This window comes from Erinaceus europaeus, chromosome 19 (genome assembly GCF_950295315.1).
Source record: "Erinaceus europaeus chromosome 19, mEriEur2.1, whole genome shotgun sequence".
Classification (NCBI taxonomy): domain Eukaryota; kingdom Metazoa; phylum Chordata; class Mammalia; order Eulipotyphla; family Erinaceidae; genus Erinaceus; species Erinaceus europaeus.
In genome coordinates this window covers 15,489,674-15,512,457 of record NC_080180.1, presented here as the reverse complement: position 1 = coordinate 15,512,457, position 22,784 = coordinate 15,489,674, and the positions used below count along the sequence as shown (strand labels likewise).

General features: G+C 38.8%; 1 protein-coding gene across 5 annotated transcripts in view; it reads left to right on the top strand.

Annotated features, from left to right (window-relative positions):
- The window catches only part of KCNT2 (potassium sodium-activated channel subfamily T member 2), a 432,524-nt gene that overhangs the window by 232,262 nt on the left and 177,478 nt on the right, over nt 1–22,784 (top strand). For 4 of the 5 annotated variants that reach the window (XM_060178486.1, XM_060178487.1, XM_007539739.3 and 1 more), the window contains exons 9-12: nt 1,664–1,844; nt 4,338–4,502; nt 6,791–6,927; nt 10,991–11,054. In XM_060178486.1, the coding sequence (XP_060034469.1) occupies nt 1,664–1,844; nt 4,338–4,502; nt 6,791–6,927; nt 10,991–11,054 (547 nt within the window). The remainder of the gene's footprint in view (nt 1–1,663; nt 1,845–4,337; nt 4,503–6,790; nt 6,928–10,990; nt 11,055–22,784) is intronic. The other variant, XM_060178488.1, reaches the window with a different exon arrangement.

The following is a 22,784-nucleotide window of genomic DNA, read 5'->3' as shown; positions in this document are numbered from 1 at the left end:
GTGTTAACAAGCTTACTGGAATCCATTAATTCCCCCAATAAAGAAAAAAAAAAGTGATCAAAAGAACTGAGTAAGTAGCTTTCCAAAGAAGAGATACCCATAGCCCACACACATATGAAGAAATGCCCCACTTCACATATAATTAGAAAAATTTAAATTAAAACCACAGTGAGATTTCACCACACCAGTGAAAATGGCCTACATCAGCAAAACAGGAAATGATATGTTGGCAAGGATGTTGGCAAAGTGGAACTCTTACCCTGCTGGTGGGAGTGCTAACCAGTGCAGTCATTATGAAAAATAGTGTGAAGAGTCCTTAAACAAATATGGAAATACTTCTTGACCCATCAATACCACTTGTAGATATTTATCCAAAAGACATAAAAATATTAAGTCAAAGGGACATATGAAGCCCTTATATTCATAGCTGCATTACTCACAATAGTCAATATTAATAAATAAGAAAAAACATAAATGCCCATCTACAGATAACTGGTTAAAAAAGTCATGGGATGGGCCCAGGTGGTGGTGCACCAGGTTAAACACAGATGGTGTGAAGCACAAGGACCAGCGTAAGGATCCCCATTCGAGCCCCTGGTTCCCCACCTGCAGAAGAGGTCACTTCTCCCCATCTCTGTCTTCCCCTCATCTCTCGATTTCTTTCTGTCCTTCCCAACAACAACAGTAACAACAAAGAAACTGGAAAAAATGCCCACCGGAGCAATGGATTCGTAGTGCAGGCACCGAGCCCCAATGATAACTCTAGAGGCTAAAAAGAAAAAAAAAAGTTATGGGGCATGCACTCTGTGGAGTACTGCTCAGCAGTTTTAAAAGACAATATTGTGTTCATGGGGACAAAATGGATAGAATTGGAAGTAGCTGTGCTTAATGAAGCAAGTAAGGAATTGAAAGACAACTATGGACAGTTTCAGATTTCACTTATATGTGGAATACAGAGAATTAAAATACATGAACATGCAAAGAGGAGAAAGAAAAGGTAGAGGCTCTAAGACATTGAAGAACTATAGTACTTGAAGTGTGGGAGTGGGGGCTTTGGACTTTGGTGGGAGTTTCGTGGAACTATGCCCTATTATAATATTCTAAATCTCTAATCAAGCATTATCACATAGAAAGAAAAAACAGTTCTACTTTCGGGACACCTTGTAACAATTTCTATTTTACTTCCTTTCTTTCAAACCATCTGTAGCTTTGAACATAAGATTGATCCTTTTAAGGACTTCTTTTGAGAATCACTTGGCAATTGCTCATTGCTAAGTTAACAATTAACAATTTTTAATAACAACCAACAAGTTAAAAGCCTGTCATATACATATAAAAGGGACACATGTATGTATACATACACACAGTAGAATGTCTCTTCCTGTTATATGACAACTGATATTTTGCCAGAAAATAGATTTAGCAATTTCTGATCTCCGTTTTCTTGATGCACATTGAAAGCGTTGTGTAAGTCACCCATGAAATTCGGTCTGTTCATTTACATGCTATTCAAATATACTTTGTGATATTTTCTCTTTACCTTTTGGCTATTAATCAAGTGAAATGACTTGCTGAAATGGACTCTAGCTTTCAAGCAACTAATGATGAGAAATAATGTGTCCACTTTCAAAGTTTTAATTTTAATGCACATTTGTCTCTTTAGCATTTGTGGAATTCAGCATCTGGAACGGATAGGAAAGAAGCTGAATCTTTTTGACTCCCTCTATTTCTGCATTGTGACATTTTCTACTGTGGGCTTTGGTGATGTCACTCCTGAAACATGGTCCTCTAAGCTTTTTGTCGTTGCTATGATCTGTGTTGCTCTTGTGGTTCTCCCCATACAGGTAAATATAATTTTGCTAAATTCCAAGGAACTACAGTCTTATAAATCAGTCCTTTCAAGTTTAATAAGAAATGCACAGTGATATATTAATATGTTGACATGTTTATTATTAAATTTAATCAACTATTCAAATTGTTTCATAAGATGATTTTTTTACATTTTACTAGAAACACTTAAGTTTTTCTAGTCATATTTCTTTTTTAATATTTATTTATTTTCCCTTTTGTTGCCCTTGTTGTTTTATTTTTATAGTTATTATTGTTATTGATGTCATCATAGTTGTTGGATAGGACAGAGAAAATGGAGAGAGGAGGGGAAGACAGAGAGGAGGAAAGAAAGATAGACAACTGCAGACCTGCTTACTGCCTGTGAAGTGACTTCCCTGCAGGTGGGGAGCCAGGGGCTCCAACTGGGATCCTTACACAGGTCCTTGTGCTTCACACCATGTGCACTTAACCCACTGTGCTACTGCCCAACTCTCATCTAGTCATATTTCTTGGATTACATCTCATTTCAGTTTTTTAAGGTATTTTAAATACGTATTTAAGCATTTAAATAGAGAAATGTAAGATAATTTTGTTTTAAGTTAGAAATGTTATATCAAAGAAATAAATTAGTGAAGTAAAGTACGGATGTCTCTTACATTTTTAAACAATCTAAAAGCAGTGTACTCTGGTAAATAAAAATTTTATGTATGTCTGTCAGCTGAAACAAGCAAAACCTGATGATTATATTTCACTGCTATGCATCCTTGAGGGAATGGAACAAGATTGCAAAGGCCAAAGATGTTTAGTGAGGTGAAAGTAACTGCAACTTTAATTCTTTCTTGCCATGAGCTCTTGGGTGTTCATGGGTGATATAACAGATATACTAATAGCATGAATACTAATGAATACTAATAGCACTTGAATGCCCTATTAAACATTTTTGCTACTGGAATTATCGCTAAGCCTCAGTGCCTGCACAACCGGTCTGTTCCCAGTAGCCATTTTTGTCAGAGAGTAGAGAATCAAAGAGATGTATAGGAGGAGAGACAACTGTAGTGCAGCTGCGCCATTCGTGAAACTTTCTCTCCTTTCTCTCTTTAGGTGCAGATGAGGGTCTTGAGCCCAGATTCTCATCCATAGTAACATAGGAAATTCACATGGCAAGCCATCACTTGGCCCCTGTTGTACCATCTTTGCTATTGATGTATCTAAATTTACCTTGAACAGGCATAAACATGATGGTCCAATGTCTGCCTTTCTCTTTTCTTTCTCTCCCCCTTTCTCTCCTCCCTTTCATCCACCCATCCATTTTCCCTCCCTCCCTCCCTCCCTCTCTCCTTCCCTCCCTCCTTTCCTTCTTTCCTTCCTTCCTCTCATTTTAATAGAGACAAAGGGAAAATGAGAGGGAAGGGGGAGATAGGAAGAGAGAAAGGGAGATACTTGTAGCTCTGCTTTACTGGTCATGAAGCTTCCTCTCTGCAGTTGAACCATGGTCCTTGTGTGTGGTAATATGTAATTACTACGGTCTATACCACTTCCCCCTACCTTTTTGTTCTTCTCCTTCTTCTTCCTCCTCCTACTTCTCCTCCTCCTCCTCCTCCTCCTCCTCCTCCACCTCCACCTCCTCCTCCTCCTCCTTCTTCTTCTTCTACATATAGAAAGAAATTGAGAAAGAGGGAAGGGATATAAATGGAGAAAGAAACATGTTCTTCTTCATGACATCTCTACCAGTCTCTTGTACTTCTTTTACAAACCGCTATTTAAAATATGGCTTTGAGTGTGTTATAAAGGCCTTCCTTCCTTCCTTCCTTCCTTCCTTCCTTCCTTCCTTCCTTCCTTCCTTCCTTCCTTCCTTCCCTTGTCTTGAAACTCTTACTTACACTATTTTTTAATGTGTGATTTAATAGTAATTTACAAGATTTTAAGACACTGGGGACATAGTTCCATACCACTCCTACCAGCTTTGTGCCCCCTCCCCTCCACACCCCCAAAGAGAACACCATCATTTTTTCCCCCAAGGTCTTAGAGGTGGGTTGACTACCTTTTCACTTAGTTCATGTGTTTCAATTTTCTGTATTCCACATATGATTGAAATCATCTGGTAGTTGTCCTTCACTTCTGTTAAGGGTATTTCTCACTCTATGAAGTGTGAGTTAAACTTGACAGAAGGATTAATGCCAGTAAATATTTTTTTCTTTGATTCACCACATAGCACATCATGGCTCCATACTTTACTAGATATAAAGCACTTTGAGACACTAATCTCTTAGTGCCCTATTAGGACAGAATAGGAAAATCATTAATATGTTTCCTTAGAGACCCAAAGCACTTGGGAGGCATTAGCTATGTCTGTAGCGATCACATGAAGAGCACTTTAAAATACTATAGACAATTTGGATTTCTCTGAGTTCCATCTACAAAGTTGAATTTAAGCAATTAGATGCCTGGCATTGATTTTTATTTTCATGTCCAATGTTTTTCATTTGCATGTGAAACACGCATTATAGTTTGAACAGCTGGCTTATTTGTGGATGGAGAGACAGAAGTCAGGTGGAAACTACAGCCGACACCGAGCTCAAACTGAAAAGCATGTTGTCCTGTGTGTCAGCTCTTTGAAGATTGATTTACTTATGGATTTTTTAAATGAATTCTATGCTCATCCAAGACTTCAGGTACTTTTAAATAATATCATGCACCATACTAGGTCATACCTTCTAACATATTGTCAAAGTCAGTTAACTGATGGTGCAGCCTGTGCTCTGCGGGAGGTTTATTTATACACTCAGATTTAAAAAGAGTAAATGAAGAACTACAAATATAACCAGGGACATAGAAAAATGCTGGAGGAATATGCAGTATTTTAAGTTCCCTTCTGTATCTACGCTACAAGACAGATGGAATTGTGTTAGTTCTATAAAGAAAGGTTTTCTTTGAATTAAAAGGATAACTTTTTCTCCCTTGGGTAGTGCCTAAGTGCCTATTTTTATGAAACAGTGGAATTTAACATAAAATATAATGAAACATTGAAAAGCCACTCTGGTACCTGTTCACTTACATAGTTCAGAACTTTCGCAGGCGTTGCTAATGGAAATGTGGAGGTGTGAAATTTCCATTTTTTTACTCTTTTTTTGAAGTATAAGTATTCCTGTTGATGGTGGCAATAAAACATAAAAAAATTAGACAATAACTGGTTGAATTATAGTTGGGGACATAAATTGACAAAGGTTTCATCTGTTTGTACAGTTAAACTCTTCAGCTATTCCTTCCCTTTGCCACAATTCGGTAGATTTTTACTATCTGTTTTCTTGCTTAACAAACTTAGTTCTGTCCAAACAGTAAATAACTACTTGAATGTCTTGTGGTCTTGCCTTTCCACATTAAATTTGTGTCAAGAGATTGGAAAATTCTGAGATCAAGAATCTACTGAGTATATCTATTTATCTCTTCCTTTATTACAGCTATATTTTTTCGACAACACTTTGGAGGTCTAATTTTAACAATGCCATTTTTTTAATATTTAGAAAGGAATTTGTAAGTTGTACTTAATTCTATAATATAGTCTTTTGATTTCACATTCACTTTTTTTTTAGAAATACCTTTTTTATTACTCATACTAAATAATTTTATTCATGTTCATTTAAACTATAAAGAAAATTTATTATGGGCAAATTAATGACTCAGACTTGATTAGTAGTAATTTATTTTGTGTAATATTAACATAGAGAAATCTTAGAACTCCCGAAATTCCTAACAGGTATATTTTAGAGTGACAAAGTGCATGTCTACATTCAGTATTGATCCAAAATATTGATGGCTTTAAGTTTCAGCTATTTCCTTACCAACTGCCTTTTACCTTTTTCCAAAGAGCCATTATTTTGAAATATTTGTATCTCAGTCTCTTTAATTTACATGTCCAATATTTTCAACATTTAAAAAGTATTTATTCATTTAGATATTCATCTGAAAATGTTCATGTTGTCAATTCATAATATTATTAGTAAATGATATAGGTCATCACGATACTTTAACCCTAAGAGTAACAACTTGATGTCTGAATTATACTTGAATGCCTTTGCCTACAGTGCAATATTTATGCTTAAAATGAGCCTAGGTTATAAACATAGACTTCACAGGCTTAACAAGTATGCTAAGTATAAGCACTGATACTGGTGAGACTGAATAAAGAAAGGGAGGGCTGGGCAAAATAGCTCAGTGGGCGGTGTGCCTGCCTTCCACGGTGTGTGATTCAGCTTCAAGCCTGGCCGCTACCACACTGTAGGGAATCATTTGGTGCTGTGGTAGGGACCAGGCTTGAAATCGCTCTCTCCTCTATCTCTCTCTCTCTCCCTTTCTCCTTCTCCCTCATGCTCCCACTTTTCCATTCCTTCTCTCCCTGCTCTCTCTCCCCCACTTCCCCTCTCTCTCCTCTTTCTCTTCTCTCCCTCTCCCCTCTCTTCCCCCTCTCTCCCTTTCCCTCCCATTCCCACCGTTTCCCCTCTCCTCTCTCTCTACTTCTGCCCATCTCTGTCTGTCTCTCTGTCTGTCTGTCTGTCTATCTATCTATCTCCCACCCTTTCCTGTCTCCTCTCTCTCTACTTCTGCCCATCTCTGTCTCTCTGTCTGTCTGTCTATCCATTCATCCTCTCGCCCTCCCCTCTCCCCCTCTCTCTTCCCCCCCCCCTCTCTCCATATATATACTGCTCTGGAGTGGTGAAGCCCCTGTTGATGACAAAAGAAATAATAAACTCTGTAAAATGTATAAGATTTTTATATCTCAGTTGTATGTATCAGAGTTTTATGTTCTCTAGTATGTCAAGTTTTAAATGCACACATGAATTGGCAGTTAAAGTTCATTTTTATGCTGTCATATTTCCAAGTGTGTCTACCCACTCTGTGTGTCTCTGTAGTATAAAGCAAAGCATTTTTGTTCTGACCTCATTGCCCACTTGGTTTTGCAAAGGACTATTATGTGGTGATTCTGTGTCCGACGGAAATGGATGTGCAAGTCCGGAGGGTGCTGCAGATTCCAATGTGGTCGCAGAGAGTTATCTACCTTCAAGGCTCAGCTCTCAAAGACCAGGATCTGTTGAGAGCAAAGTAGGTATCCCTACCTGTTTTCCATCTTTCCAACACTCCGACATCTTTTTCCCTCCACCAAATTTTAGCAATTACTCCTGTTGCAAGATGTGTTTAAGTGTTTTAAAATAGACTTTTGCCTTAGTGTCACTGCTGGTCAAATTGAAAGTTTAAAAAAAAAAAAATAATAAAAAGTGTGCTTCCTCCTCTTTATCAGTGCAGTGATGTTCAGCGGACCATATCCACACACCACAGCGAGAAAGGAGTAGGGTAGGGTATGCTGTAATTACTTCAGGCAGTCAGAGCTGAGCTGAGCTGAACTATCCAGACTAGTGCTGGTGTCCAAATCCCTAAATACTGTTTTTATTCCGCAAGTACAAATCTTGAGCTAAGCATTACAAAAACATACCAAAGCAGTTTTAGGAGGGTTTACATTTCAAAGAGTCTGTCCTCTGTACTGGACAGATAGCACTGCAGTGCTTGGTGACAGAGACTACAGAGTCCCTGGGGACTGGAAGAATAAGGTTTTACTTAGATACTTTCTTACTGTGCTTCTGCTGGTGTCTACGGCCATACCACCCTGAACAGCCTGATCTCTTACTGTGCTTGTGCTAGCCAGCCCTTCCAAAAGTGACATGTTCTTTAGCATTGGCCCCCAGTCATAGAGTTAAACCACATGAGAAGAGTTAGAGCATATCTGGGTTGATGAAAGCCACCAGGGAGTCAGAAGACCTACATAAAGAACCTTAGCTTTATCAGTAGAAGCCTGGGGAGATTGTTCTGACCTTCCTTCAGACTTTCTGTTACATTTAAAGTTTTAAGACACTTCATCATGTTTGCCCTGTATACTTTTGTACAGTTAAAAGTCCCCACTGAGGAAGCAATTACAGAAGCCAGACCTCCCACCTTCTGCACCCCATAATGACCCTGGGTTCAAACTCCCAGAGGGATAAAGAATAGGAAAGCTATCAGGGGAGGGGATGGGATATGGAGTTCTGGTGGTGGGAGTTGTGTGAAGTTGTACCCCTCTTATCCTATGGTTTTTGTCAGCGTTTACTTTTTATAAATAAAAATTTTTAAAAAGTCCCCACTGCATTGTATAGCTATGATTCTATTTTTAATTTAGTTTTCCTGGATGGCTTGAATCTGTGTGTGAGTGGCTATGCATATATTGGTGCATGTTCTGTGTGTGTTTGCATGTTTGGCCACAGGGAAGATGGTGGCAAAGAACAGAATAAACCTCCTAGACCCCCCCCCCCATTGCATCCTGCTAGTGGTAAGGGGACGTCTGATAACAGGAACACTGACATTGCATCTGATTTGTGTATAGCATGCCAAGGAAACTGAGATTTTTGAAAAATGACTTAATTAATTCTAGAACCAAAAGTAGGAGCCTCTAGGATATAATAAAATGCTACATGAGGAAACGTAAGGTTTCTTAGGCTTTATTATTATTTGAGGGTGATTAAATATTTCAAATGTCTTGTCCCAAACATATGGAAGTACTCTTAAGAAGTCAGATTCTAAAAAAACAAACAAACAAATAAAAAACAATTTAGATTTGACAGTACTCCAAGCCAAGCAAAGATCTGTGTGTTTTCTCTTTGCTGTGTATACTCGTTATTTAGGATCCTCAAAGAAGTGGTGGCTTCTACACACATACAATTTGAATCTTTATATTCATCTGTGTAGGTGACCAGTTTGCCTAATGTACTATGAGAGAATGGAGTTCTTCATACTGAAGGAGAAATGCCCATGTTGTGTCCAATATTAATTTGTGTGATAATTGAAGACCATTTTCAAATATATATATTTGTTTTTTATTAGAGAGAGAGAGACTGACCAGAGCACTGCTCAGCTCTGGCTGATGGTGATGTGGGAGATTGAACTTGGGACTTTGGAGCCTCAGGCATGAAAGTCTTTTTGCATAACCATTATGCTATCTCCCCCATCCTGATAATTGAAAACTCTTATCAACTTAATTAATCTAAGCTATTCATCTTAGCTACTGTAATTTATCTAGACACAACCTAGGGTTGATGTCACTCATTACTAGTAATATTAAATATGCTTTCTTAGCAAAAGCCAATGACTTACAAGAAGCCTTTCTCTATGGGAATCAAGAAGAATGAAGATGGAAAAAAAATGAGGATTAGAGAAGTTGATAGGCTGATATTATTTGAAAAGCTGAGTTAAGAAAAAAAATAGTCTAATAAGAGTATCTATTTTTCTGTTCATTTCATATCCTAAATGTCATATAAAAATTTTGGATTTAACATTAACACATTCTTCAACACAATTTCCCATGCAAGAAGCAAGGAGTAGGATTCTCCATACCAGTTCCAAAGGTCAGTTGCATGAGTTTTGAATTGCTTGTTGAAGATGATATTTAGAAGATGTTTATGCACTCCAAATCTTAATAGCTATGTCTCAGCATTTTACAGAACTGTTTGCCTTGGTTTAATTCCATGAGTTTTTATCTTTCCTATCAGAAATTTTCTGGGAAAGGGATTATCATGAACCAGACAGATAAATCATTTCTCATTTTGAAAATAAATTATTTTATAACATTATTTATCAAAGGCTGAAACATGCTGTGTTCGTCAGATTAAAATTAAGAAATATATTTGAACTTAATCTTGAAGAGAAGGGATTTGGAACAAGTTATCTCCCGGGATTAAAAATTTAGTTTAACTAGTGAATATTAAATAACTGTTTCTTCCTTCTTGAACTGAAACATTACAATTTGTTTTATTTTTTATTACTATTACTGCTACTGTTTTATTACCAGCAGGTTTACCACTGAGGCTTGATGCCTGTATGGAGAATCCACTGCTCTCTATGGCCATTTTGTTTCTTTTTATTTCTTCTTTTATTTCTATTCTTATTTCCTAGGACAGAGAAATTGCGAGGGTATGGGGAGGTAGAGAGGAGAGAGAGAGAGAGAGAGAGAGAGAGAGAGAGAGAAAGACACTTGCAGACCTGCTTCCTCACAGATGGGGAGTGAGGGCTTGAACCTTGGTCCTTGCATATGGTAATGTAGTCAGTCCCTCAACTGGCTGTACCACTGCCTGACCCCACACTTCATACAATTAAATAAATGTTAGATTTGATTTCAAGTGTGCTAAGTGCCGCTTTTTTTTCCTACTGCTACTTTTAAGTGGATAGACTTGACTTTATAAGTCAAGCCAGTTGCTTATAATTCTAATATGATCTTATTGAATAGTGGATATCTACCTTAGAGTCTGTGCCTGCCTGTAATCCAGTTAACACTAAGTGGAGTGTGGGATACAAGCGTATCATTGCTGACTGAGGAGACTGGTATGAGGGTGAAGACAGATAAAGGGTTCCCTCCACCCCAACCCCCAGCACCCATTACCCTTCTCTTCAAAGAGAAATGGGTTACTTTTGTGGACAAGGATGCTTAAAAGTTTTTACTGAAGAAGGCTTCTGGGCTACAGGCAGAGACCAGAATACATTTCTCTCTAGGACTCATGAGACATCCAGTTTTATTACATAAAGTCAGTGGCTTTTTAGAGGACTACTTTTGAATTCCCTTTTGGCAGCAATTTCTCTCATGCCTTGTGTTATCTATTCCTGCTTTTGATTGTTAAGTTAGTCTCAGTCTCTCTGTCTTTCCCCTGTCTGCATCTTTGTATCAATGGACACTTCTCTAACCAGCCTTTAACTTTCTATCAGCTGGAGCAATTACAATGTAATAATGCACATAATATTTTGTTGTCATGATCACTACAATACTCATACATAGGATGCCAGATGATAATGTAGTTAATTATAAAGTCAAGATCAGTATAGCTTCCTTAATTTTAGTAAAACATGTATACAAGAAAACATCATTAAGGAGGAAAGAAAATTCAACTTTTTAAATTATTTTTGTCATTATAAACTACTGAATCTTATACCCAACTCAAATTATTTTGTTCATAGACACAGTAATGATCTGCTAAAAACCTAGCACTGACTTAAAATTAGGGTACTATGTGTGCAGTGGACTGAGTATTGAAGTTTTATTTTTCAGACAATTCATAGATATTTTTCTGTGCTTATTTTTATCTGCATTTAGGATGGATGATGCTGAAGCCTGTTTCATTCTGAGCAGCCGTTGTGAAGTGGATAGGACATCATCTGTAAGTCTCTCAAATCTCATTTAGTAAAGTGTTTTTTTTTTTAATATAAGAGAGCTTCTTAAATTTGATTTTTCTTAATTTGCCAAGATGAAATATTGGTGACCTTAAATTTTACTAAAGGGAAGAACATAATCTCTATTTTTGCTATGAAAAAGCAGTTGTATCATTGAGTATGTCAGTAAAACGTGATTTTGAAATAATTTCTACTAACCTTAGCATTTTTCTGTGGATCAAAATGAATCACATGTAAACAGAATTAGGTAATTTTCAATTAAGTATAGCCTATGCTATGTAATTTTGTTAAAATTACCTCAATTTCCTCAAGTTAAAACTAAAGCAAATGGATTAGACAGTATCCATTTAAATCAGCTGGAGAGTTTCTAAAATAAATAAGCTTTGTGGTAACCAGACTCATTATATTTGGGTGATGGTTGGGAGTCTGAATATTTGAAAAGATTCCTAGGTGATTTTGAAGCACCTTTCACCTGGGTGATTTGTGTTTAAAATGACCTCTATGATGTACTTTTTAAGTCTGAAGTTCAATAAGCCTGCAAGGAAGCTAAGTTGTAGTTTCTGTTTTTTTATTTTTTTAATGCATTTTGATTTTATTATCTTTTAATTTTTTTAGTTTTAAGATTTATTAATGAGATAGGAGAGGAAGAACCAGAACATTACTGTGGTACATGTGATGCTGGGCATTAAACTCAGAACCTCATAGATGAGAATCCAGTTTTTCCAGCCTCTGTACTGCTCCCCAGACCACTCTATTATCTTTTTTAAAGTGCTTGATCATTTTATTTTTTTAAAGATTTTTATTTACTTATGAGAAAGACAGGAGGAGAGAGAAAGAACCAGACATCACTCTGGCACATGTGCTGCCGGGAATCGAACTCAAGACCTCATGCTTGAGAGTCCAAAGCATGAGGTCTTACCACTGCGCCACCTCCCGGACCACAATGCTTGATAATTTTATGTTGAATAGATACTATTAGCGCCTGTTTTTCTAAGCCATTAAGTTCCTCTCTAGCCATACAAATTTCCTTCTCTAGTTGGGACTACTACAAAAAGGGTCTGATTACAAATAGACATTTGAGAGGGAAAACCATAGCATTAATACCAGAACATTGGGCAGGAGGCATTTTCCTATTTTGATCTGTTCTTTGGAATACTTTTACTAGGGAGAAAGAAAGGTCAAGACAGAGGTTTGGTATGTGGGGGATTCATCTTTTATCTGGACTCCTGGGTGTTGATGTTTAAGGAGAAAGGGAACTTTTGATTGTATGTGAACCATATTAGAGGGCAGGTATTACATAATGGTTATGCAATAGATTCTCATGCATGAGGATCAGAGGTGACAGGTTCAGTTCCCTGAACCACCATAAGCCAGAATGAGCAGTGTTCTAGAGGAGGAGGGGAGACATAAAGAAAGAAAAACATAGTAGGAACAATAAAGAGAAGTAACTAGAGAAGCATGCAGGAAAGTGAGCTCCACTCTAGAGGTTCCAGGACTGGGGGAGTACAGGCTTTATAGAGGATGCGGGAGGGTTTAAGAAGGCAATAGATAGTTATTGCTATCATCATATTATTTGGCAATTGGGTTAACTTTGAAGAAATGCCCATGTTCAGCAGGGCAGCAATTACAGAAGCCAGACCTTCCACCTTCTTCATCCCACAATGACCTGACCGTGGGTCCATACTCCCAGAGGGTTAAAGAATAGGAAAGCTATCAAGGGAGGGAATGGGATATGGAGTTCTCCTGGTGGGAATTGTGTGGAGTTGTACTCCTCTTATCCTATGGTTTTGTCAGTGTTTCCTTTTTATAAATAAATTTTTAAAAATCATAAAAAGAAATAAATAAAAAGAAGTAACTCTGGGGAAGATATGTTAATTCCTGTTTGTTGGGGGTGGGCACTACTGATTTGATAGAGATAAAAATGTTGTCCCATTAAATAAATGAAACAAAACTCAAAATATAATAGGAAGCTTCACTTTTGGATAGTGTACGTGAAGTTCGTAGACAAATGAAAAAGTAGATAACTCCTGAGATGACAGGGGAAAAGTCAAACTATTTATGGGCATTTCAGGGACATTTTCTACTCATTTTGGGAACATCTAATAGGTATGTTCTATTATATTAATTTAGAATTGTACATCCTGAATGTAGCAGATGTTCTTTTTTCTCTCATCTTCCTAAACTTCTTACTCATTTTTTACAACTTCCTAATTTAATTTAAGTCTCAAACAAATCATATTGACTTGACATTGGTTTATCATGCTAGGAAGTTTGGGAGCATAGCCACGCACTCCACACATGTAGAATAAACCTTTGCTGCTCCCACCATCAAAGCTCTGGTGTCTGCACACTATCAAGCGTCCCCTTCATCCATAACCTTTCCTTCTGGTAACCGCCATATTTTTTAGAATCTAAGCATCATTTTTGTTGTGTTTTTTAAAAATATTTTTATTCATTTTATTATTGGACAGAGACAGAGAAATTGAGAGGGGAGGGGCGAGATAGAGAAGGGAAGAAACAGAGAGACACCTGCAGCCCTACTTCACCATTTGTGAAGCTTTCCCCCTGCAGGTGGGAACCAGGGGCTTGAACCTGGGATCATGTGCACTGCAATGTGTGCACTTAACCAGGTGCGCCACCGTCTGGTCCCCATTTTTGTTGTGGTTGTGTTTTTGTTTTTTTTTTTTTTAGCAATTCATTTACTTGGTTACTTGTAGTCCATATATGAGTGAAAATATCCAGCAATTGTGTTTTACTAACTTATAGCACTTAAAAAAAAAAAAAACTCTTCCGGTTTCATCATCCATGGTGGCCCAGAAGGCACAATTTTATCTTTTCAAATAGGTGAGTAGTATACTCAGCCATTGGCAGATGAGCATCTGGGATGATTTCAAGTCCTGACTACTTTGAATAATGCTGCTATCAACAATGAACTACAAATAGAGTTTGGAAATCTTTTCCCTCCCTCTCTCTCTCATTCCCTCCCTTCCTTTTTCTTTTTCCTTCACCTAGCCTTTGCTGTGACTTCAGAGTCTGTGCAATTGCTCCATTCCTGGTGGACTATTGTTTGTTTCTCTTCTCTTCTCTTCTCCTCTCTTCTCTCCTCTCTTCTCTCCTCTCTCCTCTCCTCTCCTCTCCTCTCCTCTCCTCTCCTCTCCTCTCCTCTCCTCTCCTCTCCTCTCCTCTCCTCTCCTCCCCTCCCCTCCCCTCCCCTCCCCTCCCCTCCCCTCCCCTCCCCTCCCCTCCCCTCCTCTCTTCTCTTCCCTTCTCCCCTCCCCTCCCGTTCCCTCCCCTCCCATCCCCTTCCCAGGTAGTGACAGGGCCAGAAAGAGAAATAAAGGAGAAGGAGATATACCACAGCACCACGTGTGAAGCTTCCCCTTAGCATGACACTTCCATCTGGTGGCCAGAGACTTGAACCTGGGTCCTCACACATGGTAAAGTGTGTGCTTTACCAGGTGAGCTATTTCCCTTCCAGCCCCTGTCCTTCCAAATTCTTACTCATTTTTTAAAACAAATTTCTCATCCTTCACTTGAGGAGGACTATTACAGGCTGAGTTGTACACCCCAGATTCTTATATGAATGTCCAAATATTTATGTGTACCTTACTATGTGAATTTATGTGCCAATAAGGGATAAGGCCTAACAGGCATAATCCAATTACAAAGAGCTCAGTAGGGTGGCCTTTGTGAGAAGGGGAAATTTTGATTCAGACAGAGAAGTAAATCTTCATGTGATGGCCCTCCATAAACCCAGACCTAAGGTGAAGACATCCTTCCTGAAGACAGCCACTAGAAAGAACCAATAAATTGGCTTCTATGTGTGTAAAATAATAAATTTCAGTGATTTATACTAACCATTTTTTTTTTAACCAGAGCACCGCTCAGCTCTGTTTTGTGGTGGTGTGGGGCATTGAACCTGGGACTTTGGAGCCTCAGACATGAGAGTCTCTTTGCATAACCATTATGCTATCTATCCCCACACTAACCAGTTTTTGACAGTCTCTGTTTTGGTGTTTGTTTGGTTGGTTTTTTTGTCACTAACTTGAGATTTTTCTGTCCTTCAGTATCTGTAACACTTTTGTGTAATAACATTAAGAAGTAAACACATACTATCTTTTCAGTGTTCCCTTCACAATGGAAATTTGGGAGTTTTCAGTGAGATCGATCAAATCCATTTCCTGCTGCTGCCACTAAATTGTCAGGAGATGCTTTTAAAAAAGGACAAAGAAATATGGAGAGGATAGCACTAGTGTAAGCTTGGAAGCTAGAACACAGATGGATGAGTGGTAATTTACTTAGACAGGAGGAAGTTAAATTTTAAGTTGAGTGGACAACAAATCAGAAGCAAGCTGGTTTTTTTTTTTTTTTTTGGTAATAGAAAATTATAAATCTCAGAAACAAAAGGACTGGACAGCTCTGATTGTGGAGTTAGAAGTAGGACCAAAGTTATGAGATCAGAAGACAATGGTATAATTATCAAAATTCTAAGGGGAAAAAAGTCTTTTTTACTTAGAAGTTTGTATCATGGCAAAATCTTAGTTAAAAGGGTGAAATGGAATTCAAGATATTTCTATAGATTAAAGATTGCAAAAAATTCACCAGTTTCACACAACTGCTGGAAGAAGTGTTTTTTTTTTTTTTCCAAAGTCAGAATATACGTGAAGATTAATGAAGACCTAGAGTATGTCATACTGACCCTTTGCTGTTGGAATTTTCAGCCTCCAGACTGAAGAAAATAAGTTTATTGGTTAAGCTACTCAGTCTCAAGTGTTTTGTTAGCATTCCTAGCAAAGGAATACAGTAGGTTTTGATTTAGTGATGATGATTAGAAAATCAAACAAATATCAGGAGGTGCACATACTACCTCAGGAGTAAAACATAGCGTTCAAAATTGGAAACAGAATTATAGTATTCACCCCCGATTACTGTGACTAAAAGTCATAATCGTATGATTACTGGATATTGATCTCATCAACAATTTCTGTACCACACTCCATTTACTTGCTAACCAAAGGGATGGTCCTAATTAAACCAGCACTTTGAAGTATTTGTATGTAAAATATCTGTGATAAAGATCAGTGAATATAGTAATGAAAAGTACAAAACCCCTGGGCTGGGTGGTGGTACTCTCAGTTAAGCACACATCAGTCACCATGTGCAAGGATCCAGGTTCAGGCCTCTGCTCTCTGCCTGCAGAAAGGATGCTCTCTGAGTGGTGAAGCAGGTCTGCAGGTGTGTTTGTTTGTTTGTTTGTTTGTTTGTTTGCTTGCATCCAGGGTTATTGCTGGGGCTCAGTGCCTGCACCATGAATCTGCAGCTCCTGGAGGCCTTTTTTTTTTTTCCTTCTTTTGTTGCCCTTGTTGTTGTAGCCTTGTTGTTGTTATTGTTGTTGTTAATGTCATTCATTGTTGGATAGGACAGAGAGAAACCGGGAGAGGAGGGGAAGACAGAGGCTGGAACCAGGACCCTTACACTGGTCCTTCAGCTTTGCGCTTTTCACGTGCGCCCAACCTGCTGTGCTGCCACCGGACCCCCTTGGTCTCTTCCTCTGTATCTCCTCTTCCCTCTCAATTTCTCTCTGTCCTGTCAAATAAAAAGGAAACAAAATGGCAGCCAAGAGCAGTGGATTTGTAGTGCCAGGACCAAACTCGAGCCCCAGCAATAACCCTGGAGGCAAAAATAAATAAAAATTAAAAAAAAAAACCCATATGATTTGCTCACTGGACTGAACTCATACATCTTTACAGTTTTTTATGCTCATCCTGAATACTGATGGATTTTTTATTCTGCTTTTTCAGAGACTCCAGTTAGGGCAAGATTATTTACACACATTCCAACGCTCATGTCACATCTTTAATTTTGGTTATTATGCTTCCTTTCCTAACCTCCTCTGATATAGAACCTACTCTGTAAAGTTGCCTACAGTATCAGCCTATTTCTTTCTTTCTTCCTTTCTCTTTCTTTCTTTCTTTCTTTTTCTCTCTCTTTCTTTCTTTCTTTCTTTTTCTCTCTCTTTCTTTCTTTTTCTCTCTCTTTCTTCCTTTCTCTTTCTTTCTTTTTCTCTCTCTCTCTTTCTTTCTTTCTTTTTCTCTCTCTCTCTTTCTTTCTTTCTTTTTCTCTCTCTTTCTTCCTTTCTCTTTCTTTCTTTCTTTCTTTTTCTCTCTCTTTCTTTCTTTCTTTCTTTTTCTCTCTCTCTCTTTCTTTTTCTCTCTCTTTCTTCCTTTCTCTCTCTTTCTTTCTTTCTTTCTTTCTTTCTTTCTTTCTTTTTCTCTCTCTTTCTTTCTTTCTTTCTTTTTCTCTCTCTCTCTTTCTTTCTTTCTTTTTCTCTCTCTTTCTTCCTTTCTCTCTCTTTCTTTCTTTCTTTCTCTTTCTTTCTTTCTTTCTTTCTTTCTTTCTTTCTTTCTTTCTTTCTTTCTTCTCTCTCTCTCTCTCTCTCTCTCTCTCTCTCTTCTTTCTTTCTTTCTTTCTTTCTTTCTTTCTTTCTTTCTTTCTTTCTTTCTTTCTCTCTTTCTTCTCCTCCAGGGTATCGCTGGGGCTCGGTGCTGCACTGTGAACCCGCTGCTCCTGGCGGCCATTTTTCCCATTTGTTGCGCTTGTCGTTGTTGCTGTTGCCGTTGCTGTTGTTGTTGGACAGGACAGAGAGAAATCAGAGAGGAGGGGAAGACAGGGGGAGAGAACAACAGACACCTGCAGACCGGCTTCACCACCTGTGTAGCTAGCAACCTCCCTGCAGGTGGAAAGCCGGGGGCTCAAACCTGGATCCTTGCGCTGGGCCTTGCGCTTCGCGTCATGTGCTCTTAACCAGGTGCGCTACCGCCTGGCCCCTAGGTTTCAGTGTGTCTACCAACAGCTATGGTTTCATCAGATTCCACTTTCAGGTTACATGAGAAATGTGTTGTTTTCAAGGTGCTCTCAGATTTTTGCAGTAAGGTTTTTCTATAAAAATCGATGACACCATCCCATGTGGCCCCTTCACTAGGTTTTTGCAGAACCATTCCCACGCCTGTTTCCTTCACACAATCTTCAGAGCCTTTGCTTTTTAACCATGTTCCTATTGTGTCCTGAATGGTGTGGTAGGGCATATTGAGGAGATAGAGCAGAATTTGGCAATTCCCACCACCCAGTCTCCATATCCCATCCCCTCCCCTGATAGCTTTCCCACTCTCTAGCCCTCTGGGAGCATGGACCCAGGGTCGTTGTGGGTTGCAGAGGGTGGAAGGTCTGGCTTATGTAATTGCTTCCCTGTTGAACATGGACGTTTACTGGTCGGTCCATACTCCCAGTCTGCCTCTCTTCCCCTAGTAGGGTGGGTCTCTGGGGAAGCGGAGCTCCAGGGCACATTGGTGGGGTCTTCAGTCCAGGGAAGCCTGGCCGGCATCCTAATGGCATCTGGAACCTGGTGACTGAAAAGAGAGTTAACATACAAAGCCAAACAAATTGTTGAGCAATCATGGACCCAAAGGTTGGAATAGTGGAGAGGAAGTGTTGGGGGGGGGGTACTCACCACAAACTCTAGTGTACTTCTGCTTTGATATATATTTTGCACTAGTTTATGGATATGTGTGAACATATGCTCTCTCACAGAACCTGGTCTATATCCAGGTTTTGGGACTTTGTTAGAAAGTGAACCACCTGGGATGGAATTAGAGAATACTATGAAAGGAAAGGTCTCACCTGAGTAATGAAGCTGAAGGGTCATTCCACACGTGAAGTCTCTGGACACAGTCTGAGCTGAAGCATGTTGAGGTGGCAATCATTGCCTTGATTAGGTTGCGATTGGCTGATGCGATATTATTTGATATGGATTGGGAGAGGCATGCAGGAAAGTGGCCCCTATCCTAAAGTTCCAGGAATGGGGGAAATATAGGCTCTATAGTAGAGATGTGAGGTTCCTGCTGTCTTAGGGTTCAAAAAGACAATCGATAGTTAATGTTATCATCACATTATTTGGTAATTGGGTTAACTTTGAAAAGACCTTTTGTTATGGTTTGCTGTATAGTGCCCAGTATCTTGTGTATAGCTGTGCCACTGGTTGCTTCTGATCTACTTGGTCTAGGCTTTTGAGAGAGTCCGCATATCAAATACACAGCCTAAATATTAAAAAGATTCAGTCTGTGTTTTAAAAACTTCGAGACATACAATTAATTTTCCCCCCATATTAATTAACTAGTGATTTATATGACTACACTTTACTAGGAGTGTACATAAACACCATTCCCACCACCAAAAGACTGTGTCCCATCCCATCCACCCACCCCCACCCCCCATTGGCCCAGGAAGCTGCATGTCTACCCCTCACCAGAGGGTTTTTACTTTGGTGCCCTACTTTCAATTTAGTCAGATCCTGCTTTTAGTTTCCCTTTCAGATCTTCTTAGTCAACTTCTGTTGATGAATGGGATCATCCCATACTCATCTTTATCTTTCTGACTTAGCTCACTTAACATAATTCCTTCTAGCTCTGTCCAAGATGGGTCAGAGAAGGTGGGTTCATTGTTCTTGATAGCTGTATAGTGCATTTTCTTTTATATGATTCATTCTTTATCCAAAGACGTGATCAAGTGATTTTATGTAACTCAGTGCCTATTATCCTGTAGCATCCACACCTGTGATTCAGGAGCTACTTTAAGGTCTGGGGAGGAGCACTTACCCTCCTAGCTGTATACAGCCCAAGAAATCATTTGATCTGGCCCAGCCAAGGCAACTGAAGACAGGACTTGAAAGTCAATAAATTATGGGAGCTTACTTCATAGCAACATTAAGTGATGATTTTAAGGTTTATTTATTTATTTATTTTAACCACCAGGATTATCGCTGGAGCTCAGTGCCAGCACTATGATCCACTGCTCCTGGCAGCAGTTTTTTTTCCATTTGTTTTTATTGGGTAGGACAGAGAGAAATTGAGAGAGGAGGGGGAGATAGTGAGGGAGAGAGAAAGATAGAGACACCTGCAGACCTGCTTTGCTGCTTGTGAAGTGTCCCTCCTGTAGGTGGGTAGACAAGGGCTTGGACTTGATCCTCACATGGGTCCTTGCACTTATACTATGTGCGCTTAACTGGGTGCACTACCGCCTAGCCCCCAAGTTTATGACTATCTATGGAGTGCAAATGATGCTATAAGTATCCAAGTGGTCCTTGGTAGAAAAGAAAAGGTTCTTTACTCCTACTTTAAGGCATGAAGAATAAATCAGGCTTCTACAGCTGTCCCATTGCTGAAAAGAGTGCAGTGAAATAGGTAGCATAAGCAGAGTACCAAGGAAGCAGTCAGTAGCTCAGTAGCCGAGGAGATGACATGATTTTGATGTTTTAAAATTTCATTCTGGAACACATGGTTCCCGACTCTTCTTGAGGATCTGGGAAGTCACCACTCCATCCCAAAGAGTGAATAGTTGAGCAGAATGAAAATCCCACTCTTCCAGAATCTGGGAAAATTAGCACCACCAGATTGGAGGCACTGGTACCAAATTTAGAATATAGCAACTTATGAAGACAGTGGAAACCAATGGAAGTGGGGGGAGGGCATAGGAAAGCGACCCTGCACCCCCGGTTTATAACTGGTGAATTACCAGAGACACAGTTTTGACAGCTTTGAGAATCAAAACCTCCAGGGGCACCTTTCATAGGGGAACCTCAAGAATATTGTGGACTTATCACCAGAAATTCCATCGTGTTCCCACAGTAAACATCACAGAAAAATCCCCTTGGGCTTAAGCTGGAGACAGGAAGAAGAAGTCGTTTTGAAATACTTCAGAGTATGCTTTTATTTATTTAGTTATTTTTTTAAAAAAACAAGTCTTGCCCTAAGGGGAAAGTAGTTAACCAGAGCTTAATGTATTGGAGTATGAGAACATAATTGATCTGGAGGTGGAGGAAGACTCAGCTCTATCCCACTGCAGCCATTGTCTCTCACAGAAGAGGCAACCACAGTAAAACCTTTAAAAGGCTCACTGGAATTTCACAGTGCAGAAGCACAGGATAGGAAATGAGACCTAATCACAGTACTAGGGGATGTTTGCACTGCTCCACACCTCTTCACCACGTTATGAAAGCCCTTCTGCAGTTGTTCCATATTGGGACATCATGTCCAATTATCAAGGAATAATTCCAAGCATACCAAAAGGGCAGACAACACATTTTGAAGAGCTGACACAAACATCAGAGCCATATAAGGCAGGAATGCTGCATTATCAGACCAGGAATTTAAAGCAACTCTGATTAAATGCCTAGGGCTTATAAAGAACATTGTGCCAGCAGAAGGGGCATTGTGAACACATAGATGAAAATTCTATAAAAGGAACCTAGAAGAAATGCCAGAAATAAAAGCACTGTACCAGAAATGAAAATTGCCTCTGATGGGCTCATTAGTAGATGGACACAACTGAGAAAAGAATCTCTGAGTTTGAGGATATCTGAAGGGAAACCTCCAAATATAAAGGGAACAAAGGTTGCAATTACAAACAAACAAAAAACATTTCATACTATACCTGGATTACGGGAACAGCTCTGAAAGTTTTAACACACACGGAATGGGGAATGTCAAGAGGTAGGAGAAAATAAGAACAGAAGAAATATTTAAGAAAATGAGTGAGATTTTCCTTAAAGTTATTATTGGGTATCAAGCCAGAGACCCATAAAACTAGCAGAATACTGAGTAAGAAAAGATATCAGAAATTATTTTCAAAATATAGAAAATCAGTGTTAAGGGGAAAAAATGCCAAAAGATGTTACAGGAGAAGAATAAAACATACCATAGAGGACCAAAGATAAAACTTATATTCGGGGGCCAGGTGTTGGTGTAACTGGTTAAGCACACACTTTACAGGCACAAGGACCCAGGTTTAAGCCCATGGTCCCATCTGCAGGGAGAAAGCTTCATGACTGGTGAAGCAAGGCTGCAGATGTCTCTTTGTCTCTCTCCCTCTCTACCTCCCCCTTTTCTCTCAATTTCTGTCTGTCTATCCAATAATAAATTAATAAAAATATTTTTTTAAAAAACTTTTATCCACTTTGCCCTTAGAAACCATGTAAGTCAGCCAAGAATGGAATGAACTATTTAAAGTCTTGAAGGATACCCCGGTATTTAAGTCAGTGTCAGAGTCTAGGACATCTTGAACAGAAGGATAAGGAAAAAAATCTTGAGTCTTAATAATTGAATAGAATTTTGTATCTTGTCAATGACAGACTCTTAACCAAGACTAGAGTCTCTCAAGGAAGTGTTTATGTGTATAAAATTTCATAAAAGTATATGTAGCCTTTGGAAAAGACAGATTAATGTGCATTAGATTATAAAATGGAGTCCTTTTATCCTTTTCTCAGGACATTCCAGTAGGCTACCATTCATCAAGTTCTCTTTACATGTATGTGAATATAGTTGTTCAGTTAAGGAGATCTTATTCAGCAACATATACAAAGCATAAAAAGATGTATCACTCTGTAGAGATGGCACTGCTTTGCTTTATAATAGACATTCTTCTTTTTAGTTATTTAATAGTGATTTACAAAATTATAAGAAGTCAAAGGTATAATACCTCACCACTCCCAAAACCAAAGATCTGTGCCCTCCACTGTTTCAATGATAACCACAGTAGTGATTATACACTTCAGTGGATTAGCATGTGAAATTAATTAGTCAAATACTTCTGAATTCCTAAGGAAAAATTTAGACTGAATTTATACAAGGTTGAGCCTAAGATGATCATTTCAAGGAATTAATTTT